The 9582-nt window shown below is 38.7% G+C and overlaps 1 protein-coding gene across 3 annotated transcripts in view; it reads right to left on the reverse strand.

The window, feature by feature from the left end:
• Positions 1 to 9582, reverse strand: part of Stxbp5 (syntaxin binding protein 5) — a 140978-nt gene that overhangs the window by 102026 nt on the left and 29370 nt on the right. For all 3 annotated transcript variants that reach the window (XM_021221148.2, XM_021221150.2, XM_021221149.2), the window contains exons 3-4: positions 1587 to 1668; positions 218 to 318 (exon numbers count right to left, since the gene is read on the reverse strand). In XM_021221148.2, the coding sequence (XP_021076807.1) occupies positions 218 to 318; positions 1587 to 1668 (183 nt within the window). The remainder of the gene's footprint in view (positions 1 to 217; positions 319 to 1586; positions 1669 to 9582) is intronic.

The following is a 9582-nucleotide window of genomic DNA, read 5'->3' on the forward strand; positions in this document are numbered from 1 at the left end:
ACTGCAATTATTTCAGGAATCAAAGGGAGAGACTTTACACTGTTCTCTGTGGGAAGGAAGAACTCTGCTGCTGTGGTGTATCCTCTGACACTGAAATTACTTCTCAAAGTCTACAGTAAGTGCATCACACTCCAACCCCAGAAGAATACTATTCAAAGAGCACATCACAACAGAAGAGCGAGTGTTCTCTATGTGCATGAAAGTAGAGAATTCTTACCTTTCTCTGCAAAATTTAAGTGAGTGTAGCACGGCAGGCCGTTTTTGACGTAAATTCCATAAGTGCAGGGTGTCATCAGCCAAGGCACTCACAAGGGCTCCCTTGAAAATAAAGCATATTTTATATGTGACCAGTCTTACGCTTCCAGAGAGCTGCTACAGTAGCCTCTTGGATGTAAAGCCTTTTTACCAAGCGATTGCAGCTCTAAGAAATATTTGCCCCGACCAAAGTCCAAACAGCAGGGAGAGAAGGGTATGTTATACACACATATATCTAATTAATGTTTTCACTTCTTAAGTAAATTACCATCTCATAATACAAAAGTATGCTAGGATCTAGTGGGATGGCTAAAATCTCTAAGATTATTAGATATTATACCACAAATTATTTTATCATATATATATATATATATATATATATATATATATATATCCTGTCTTGACTAAAGCAAAATATAAAGTGACCTCATTTTATTTATGTAAGACAAATCCTAATAGAAGTCCTTTACTTAGGTTATAAAAACAGAATATGCCAGTCGTCAACTCTGGACAGAAAACACTTGACTAATCGGTCACATCCTGTCACTCATGGGTAAGAGAGGCACAGAGAGGGCTCAGTCTTGCCCAGGCTAAACAGAGTTTTCAGAGCCAGAACCTCTCCAAGAGTGTTTTCATTAAAGCCCTAGAGAAGACGGGGATGCAGTAAAAGAGTAACAGTCTGTAGACTAAGGGGATCAGTCACTCGTCCAAATTTATTATATGCCTTTGCTCACAGGGCCAGCTTACTGGCCCATCTTTCATTTGGGGACTTATCCTATAGATCCTAAGAATTTAGGGCAATAATAACATTCAAATACTATCCTCAAATTTAAAGAAAGTGCAGCCCCTCTCAAGCTGTCTCTCTGCAGCAGAATCTCTTATGCTGTAAAATGGAATTTTCTCTGGCTCTTTCATACTTCACATTCTTAAAAGCAAAGCCAGTAAGCAACAGGACACGTTCAAATGGAAGCTGCTTCCCAGGACTATGTTCAAACACTTGGTTACAATACTTTCTCTTACCTATAATGAATGCTGTATTTAACATTATTTCAATACAGATTGTTTAATGCTAAGCAACTTTCAAAAATCTTTGAAATAATAGTGAAAATATACCATAAGGTAACAAAAATATTTTTATTTTGCTTGCAACATTATTCTGAGAAAACATACTGTGTGACTATTTGCAGTGGCACCTTAAAATGAATTATGACTGCATCTGACTCTCAAGAAATTAGGTTTTTGTTCAAATACTTATAAGTATATGCAAGCAATCTGAAGAACTAGGTGTGTTCTAATTTGGGTCTAAGTAGGAGGAGTAAACAGCCACTAACCTCATTAATCAGGAACTGGAGTTGGATCACTGCTGCTCCACTGTCGTGCTGGCAGGAACATTCCACTCCTGGACGACCAAAGCTGCCATCAGACCCATTAAGGAATTTTTACCATGCACTTTTTAAAAGAAACATTTGGGTTATGTAACTAATAAATATTCTGATGACCTAATATTCAATCCAGGCCACTTGATCACAATCAATGTCAAAATGCTTTTTGACTTGCATGGATTCGGACTACCAAGACTCTAAACATGTAAAAGCATACATTAACCAATAGTCTCTGCGTGCCAGATATTACTGGAAATGCCATATACATCAATTCATTTAGGTGTCATAATCCAGATGGGAACAGGAAGCACAGACATTACCTAACGTGCTGCGTCCACAGAAAGCAGCAGAATACAGCCTGGCTCGACAGCGGCCACTGTCTTCCCCACTGCCTCCTTTCCTTTTTCCCAAGCACTTGGGGTGAACCTGGGGTTTGTGTATATTTGTGCAAGTACATATTTTTAGGTTACATCCCTAGTCCTATTCTCTGAGACACACTGAATAAAGATCAAAACAACAAAAAACCCACGCACATTTCCAGAACTTTTTGTGAGGTACTGTTACATGCATTATACTTTCATTAACCTGAAACAAGAACACAGTCATTTTAACACATTGCTTATCTATTTTGGGTAAATAATAAATAATACAAAGTAAGGAGACAAGCTTTAAACATTTAGTGAGTTTTAATAAACTGCAGCCCTCTGTGTGAAAACTCACAGAAGGCATTTTATATTCTAATAAGATATGCCAAGATGTTCTGCTTAATACCAAACAAATGCACCACACCTCAAATCCTAGTTTGTATAATTCTCTTTTCTTGCTATGCATGACCTCAGGGCACTTATGGAAAACAAATGCTCTACCACAGGCCTTTCTATCCTTCTAGCCACGGATCCTTTTGTATTAGTCAAAGACATGTTCTTTGAGTTGATGTCTGTCACCTGGAGCACAGAGTTGGTTTCCAGGAGTAAGACACAGCCATAACTGCCCAATTATAAGATGTCTACGTGAGCCTTGCCTCTGCAGAACTCTGAAAGGTACTAGCATAGCAATGAGTTGTATGAGGGTGGCACCGAGAGGTTGTGAGCTGGGTGTGGTCATGCACACCTATAGTCCCAGCACTCAGAAGGCAGAGGCAGGAGGATGTCAAGCTTGAAGTCAGCTGGAGACGTGAGTTTCAAAAACTAAAGACTATAGCTCCTGTTACAAGCGAGCCTAGTTAGCATACACCCTGGGCCTCAGTCTCCAATAGCACATGCATCAAAAATTCTCATTATCAGTTCTTCAGTCACCTACAGTTCTCTTAACTACCCTGGAGAAGATGAAAATTGTAAAGACTAGCTTTGTGAATTTTTTTAAAAAAATATTTATTTATTTTATCTATATGAGTGCACTGTAGCTGTCTTCAGACACATCAGAAGAGGGCATCAGATCCCATTACATATGGTTGTGAGCCACTATGTGGTTGCTTGAAATTGAACTCAGGGCCTCAGACATCTCTCCAGCCAGTGAAATCTTCTTAAAGTAGACATTTTAGTTTTTTTTTTTTTTTTTAAATAAACCTGTTTTTGCAATTCAGATTTTAACAAGTTATACAATAGTATGGAGGTTTGCCTTATGAGAATATAAAATATGATAGACCAAACCATAAGTAAAAATAAAGAAAACTGATTACTAGAAGCAAAAATTACAAAAGCAGCTTTCCTCACTGGGGCTGTAGCCCCCTAGCCTTGAAAATTCTCTCTACCTTGGCTATCAATTAGTGTTTTATCACAGAAAACGTCAAGTTCAGCGGTCAACTTCACCAAATTCAAGAAAGCTTTTATTCTTGTGGCATAACTGAAAACTCTTACCATCTATTAAATCATAGGCATTATGTCTTAGTATATCTTTGTATAGTCTAAGAAGTCAACTTCTCCAAAGTTGTTGATTTCATTTTTTCCCCTTTTGGACACAGCTGAGAGCAAAATGGCAGCATGAACAGAGGATGGAGTAGGACAGTATCATAGTAGGTCAGAAAGAGAGAGAGAGAGAGAGAGAGAGAGAGAGAGAGAGAGAGAGAGAGAGAGAGAGAGAGAGAGAGAGAAAAAAAGACAGAAAGAGGCATTGACAAAACATAAAATTTAGAAGCCGGGCAGTGGTGCTGCACATCTTTAAACAGAGCACTTGAGAGGCAGAGGCAGGCAGATTTCTGAGTTCGAGGCCAGCCTGGTCTATAGAGTAAATTTCAAAACAGCTAGGGCTATACAAAGAAACCCTTGAAAAACAAACAACTCCCCCCTCCCCCCAAAAACAACAACAAAAAAAATTATAGTAAGTAACTCTGACTCTGGTAGTACGTGTGAATTTCAACTCTACTGCAAATATAGTAAGCCCAGCCTGCCAGAGGAAATGGTAGGTGGGTAGAGTGGTTAGCTAGGTAGTTTACTTTAGGTGCCACAAGACCATCTGAGGCACAATGAAAATTCAGATTTCATCTTTTAAGTCAGTTCATACGCCAGCTCAATCATCTTCACTATGGCCATCAAAGAGCTTGTCAACTTCCTAACCCATAAAGTGCACATAAGACCCATGCAGTCTAGTATGCAGGGATACACGTGTGAGAATTAACACACATGGGCTCACCAAATAATATGCTTTATGTTACCTGACTGAGCACATTGTTACACTAGCTAAAACTGTTACTTTACAGTGGATAAAACAGACTAAAAGAAAGCATCAACCTTGAATATGCTAGGTTATAAAACAGAAAGCCACAGGCACAAAAATCCCCATATCCTTACACCAGTGGCTGTGTAGACATGGCTCCTCCTACTTGGTTAAATATTTCCATCTCTCACACCTACATTCATAATCAAATGAAGACACAAACTATCTGAAATTCAAATTACAAAGCAATCCAAGGAGGACTACACATTGAAAATTTATTATTAAATGGAGATATGTTCATTTATTGTTCTGTACTCTGACATATCTACCAATTATGGAACAAAGCTGACTAATGATAAATGTTTTCCTTATGTTATTGTACTTTGTCACTCTGAATTCCAGGGCCTTGTCTTAAAAGGGGTACAGATGTCCTAAAGCAAATAGCTCCATGCATTCTTTTTCTGCTGTTTGCCTAGCAGTAAGTAGGCTATCTACCTAACTAGTCAGCTTTGCTTTTGGAGCAAATCAATTGCCTGAGGAACAACACCTGCAGGATACTTCTTGTACAGTTTGCCTGGCTTTCTTCACCCAGATAAGTGTCTTCATAAGAGGCACATAGAGCTTTATTAACTTTAAATTTTTTGAATGCGAACAAACAGAAAACTACAGCTGCTGAGAGACACTGGATTATGGAAACAAACAAACAAACACAACTGCTGAACTAAACCAGCCTGTTTGTTTTAAAGATGTTCTAACCTTAGAATGGAAAACAGGAAATATGTTATGCTGGGAAAGAGGTTATTCCTTTATTTCCACGGGGGGGTGGGGGAACTATGGCCTCCTTCCACATTGATAAAAGTCAGACATAACGGAAAGACATCCTGTAGATCTCAGCTACAGATAAGAAGACATCAAAAGATAGGTCATGTATATGCTAGTCCCTTTAAATGGAGCAAGTCTAAAACTGACTGGGACAGATAAATGTCTCCAGTCATAACTTCAGCTCTACATGGCCAATAAATCTTTGGCTACAAACATCCTCAAGATTCAACCTGCCACCCTTTCATATGGCATAGATGGAGATTTAATGCAATCTTAACTATAATTCAAACTAGCTTAAGAAAGACAAGATATCAGGCTGGAGAGATGGCTGGGCAGTTAAGAACATTGACTGCCCTTCCAGAAGTCCTGACTTCAAATCCCAGCAACCACATGGAGGCTCACAACCATCTGTAATGTGATCTGATGCCCTCTTCTGGGGTGTCTGAAGATAGCTACTGTGTACTTATATATAATAAATAAATCTTTAAAAAAAAAAAAAAAAAAGAAAAAAGAAAGATATCTTTTACCTGCTCAAAGAACAGAAAATCATCTTTAACTGATCTATGCACATTGCACATTCCAAACATTATGTTACAAAAATATATGTCACGTCTGAAAGCTTTACGTTCTGAGAAAAACCAACCGAGAATCCAGCTCTGACAAGGTTCACCCTCAGGGATTCGGAGAGGCTGACACTTGTATTCCAGCTTCCTACCTCAGACAGCATAATTCCGGGTCCCCTAAAGACTTGCTTCCAGGACAACTTCAAAACAGCTAGGTCTTTAGGTCCAGCCTGACAGCCTTACCCAATCAGGACTTGAGTTAAGCCAGGACTTTCTCAGCATACAGAGACTAGACAACAAATGCTAGGGCTGGCTTTCTTAAGACTTACCCAGTTTCCCACTTTTTTCTATCATATTTACTTGCTGTCAAAAGTTATAAATAAAGTACCTGGATTCTATGTCTTTTATAAGGGCTAGCTAGAATAATAAATTCATTATACAGACACATTCATAAAGAGGGCAGAGAGCAAAACTGAGACATGCAACCAAGTCTTTCAAAGATCCTCTGTTACACAATGGAGGAAAAGTAAAGAATTAAACATAGAAAATATAATGAAAGAAGGAATTAATGAGGGATAACAAGGAAGTAGTATATAGGATGGATACACAGAAACTAAGAGCTAGTAAGATCTTAACGTTTTTGTTATTGCTGACTATGGGATGTAGGATCTTATATATGCTACAAAGGTCATCCTACCTACTGCTGAGTCACATCCCTAACACAGAAGGCTATAAGGACTGATGAACAGAACAGAACATCAGGAGGTCTGGGGAGATGGATCCAGGATAAAACACTCATTTAATAAACATGACGACCAGAGAATGACTCTCAAAACCCATGCAGAAATTAGAGATGTGTGCTGGCTGGCTGAAATCCTGGCACTCTGAACGCAGAGACAGCTAAACTAGCCAATTTTACGTATTGTACACTATGTACTTACTTCAAAATAAGCCTGAAGTTCACCTCCTAAATGATTTTCATTGTCATTACTATGACTATGGGGTTAGGGGTTGGAGAGAGTGGAAAGGCAGAGACAAAAGAGGAATTTAGAGATAACTAGGTCCCTCATCCTCCCAATTGAGATATGTGGAACATTTCCTACATGCAAAACATGATGCACTGATAACCTCACAACAGTACTGGAGGTCAACTATTTTCACTAATTAGGAAGATTCAAATGAGTTTAAACAACTTTCCCAGACTCACAGCAAGTTGGCAAAGAAGCGGAGATTTGACTTAAGATACGTAATCTCAGAGCTTATAGATTAAATCATTAAGCATTATTACACTAGAGAGTATATTATTAAGGGTAATTTGCATTCATAAATCTCAACAACTTTATTGTTAAGTCATTTTACAATTGAAGAATGAACAGAGAAAAAGCATATAGTCTATATTTAATCTATGTATATTTAATAATGTCAGAGTAGTCTAATCCATTAAAGATGGGTCACATGTAACTTCTGACAGCAAGTAAATATGATAGACACATTAGGAGGTCCTAACGCTTAGACACTGAACATCCCCCCAAACCCCATGTAAAGTGCTATTGGGCAATGTAAAGATGACACCCCTAAACCAAGGCCAAATGTCCTTGAACTAGAAAACTTGGAGCTACCTGGACCTTTTCTAAGTAATAACATCATCATAGTAAAGTAGAAGACAATATAGCAATCAAAAGGATAAAATCCTAGATTCATTTTTATATTAGCTTGTATGTTACATTAAATATTAGTTCACTAAAGAAGCAATGTGGCACAACAGGTTAGGCAGAAACCTGAAATTCTATACCTTAATTTTATGAACAATTTTGAGAAATTTCTTTACAAACTAATGAGCAAATATGACTTCTAGGAATATGTGAAAAGCTCAGGACTGGCTGAAATAAATCAGAATGCTGGAACCTGTGCATGTACGCTAAGTGCACATCTGAGTACAGAGTGCCAGGAGTCCTGAGGTCAACCTTCAGCATAGAGACTAGGGAGAAAGGACAAAAGAGAGAAGGGAGAAAGGATACCTTATCTTTAAAAGATTGGACTAATGATGTCACTGCCTCCATCTATTAAAAGAAAGAAGCCATGTGATCAGTTCACCAGGCACAGGAAGGGTGAAAGAGTCCATTCTGCTTCCACAGCCAGTCTCTCCACAGTGGCAGCAGGGGGGCTGTCATCATCACAAGGCATCTATGAAAATCTCACAGAGCATCATTTGTAATAGCAAAGGACTCTGTGCCTTATCAATAACATCGGTAGGTAGGATTTCCACTGTTACTTCACTGTGATCTAGAATATTCTAACCAGGGGAAGGGGGCTATTAATAATAATAGTAATAGTAATAATAGTAGTATTAACAACAATAATAACAATAAATGTAAAGTACTAAGTAGGAAAGAATGAAAATTATCCCTATTCAAGGATGATATAATACTATTTATATTAGAAATTCTTAACCACTCACCAAAATATTGTTTCTAGAACAAGTAAACAAGTATAGTAGGGCTGTGCTGTCACACAAATATGACTATTTAAACATATAGCACACTGTAATAATATGTAAAAAATTAACTATCTTTCTCAACACTGAAAACAAACTAAGAGTACAGTTAAAATAATCACAGGGATTGGAGCACAATTCATTAGCAGAACTGGTCATCTCGCACACACAAGGCCCCAAGTTCTCTGCCCAGTCTTCTATTTATGTTAACACAAGAGATAAAATGAATACAAATAAATTGCCCAAACAAAAGCAAGTCTTTCATACTGATGACTATAAAATCTTACTGAAGGAAAACCTAAATAAATGGATAGACATCTCATATTCATGGAACAGATGAGTTATTCTATAACAGAAAGCATTTACACCTCTGCAGAATTCTAACTGTTGGCAAAGGTAAACGATAATCTAATCCTAAACTCCTATGTAAATGCAAAGGACCCAGGATAAACAAGTAATCAAAAATAAAACTGGAGTGTTCAGACATCATGACTTCACGGTGTAGTCAGTATTCACAGTGTATGTTCACACAGTGTGTGTTCACACACACAGCACAGCTGTGGCCCGTGGTGAGATGGATGGAGAGGACAAGAGAATGAAGTCACTGAGCCTTTACATCCATATATTACAGAGCCAGCACAGATGTCAGGATACTTTATAGGGGCCTGACAGTGCCTAAATGTAAGAATGGCATTCTGAAACCACTGTGCTGGTGAGAGAACCAGTGCTGGTCAGGATGTGGAGAAAAGAAAACTCCTGTAATCGGCTGTTGATGTTGTTACCACAGTGATTAGAGAAAAAAGCATGGAGGCTCCTCCAAAGCCTAAAAATAGAACTGCCACTTGATCTAATAATCCTACTACTAGGTATGTGTAGGGTGTGTGTGTGTGTGTGTGTGTGTGTGTGAGAGAGAGAGAGAGAGAGAGAGAGAGAGAGAGAGAGAGAGAGAGAGAGAGAGAGAAATACCAAAGAAACATCTGTACTCCTCTGTCTGCTATAGCACTACTGAAACAATCAAGAAACAGAAAATACATATACACAATGAAATACTATTAAGCCATAAATAGAGTAAATCCTGTAACTTTCCACACACATGAAACTGCAGATCATGGAAAAGAGGCAAGGCACAGACCTGCGGTCTCTCGGTTATGTGATCGCATGTAAATTCAGGTTTGGACAGGAGTGATTTGAGGTTGGAGAGAGCAGCAGGGAAGGGAGCTGAGGGAAGGCTGACACCTAGTGACCATGAAGGGACATCACTTGGCTAGTGCGTGGGTTTGCCTGGGTGCTCTATTCTGTTTCAGTGGAGTCAGTCAGTCAACCTCTTCCCCAATTCCCTCCCTGCTCTCTCTCCCTCCCCATACCATGTGTGTGCATGTGCAAGAGAGAGGGAGGGAGGGAGGGAGGGAGGGAG

This window comes from Mus pahari, chromosome 21, assembly GCF_900095145.1.
Source record: "Mus pahari chromosome 21, PAHARI_EIJ_v1.1, whole genome shotgun sequence".
NCBI lineage: Eukaryota > Metazoa > Chordata > Mammalia > Rodentia > Muridae > Mus > Mus pahari.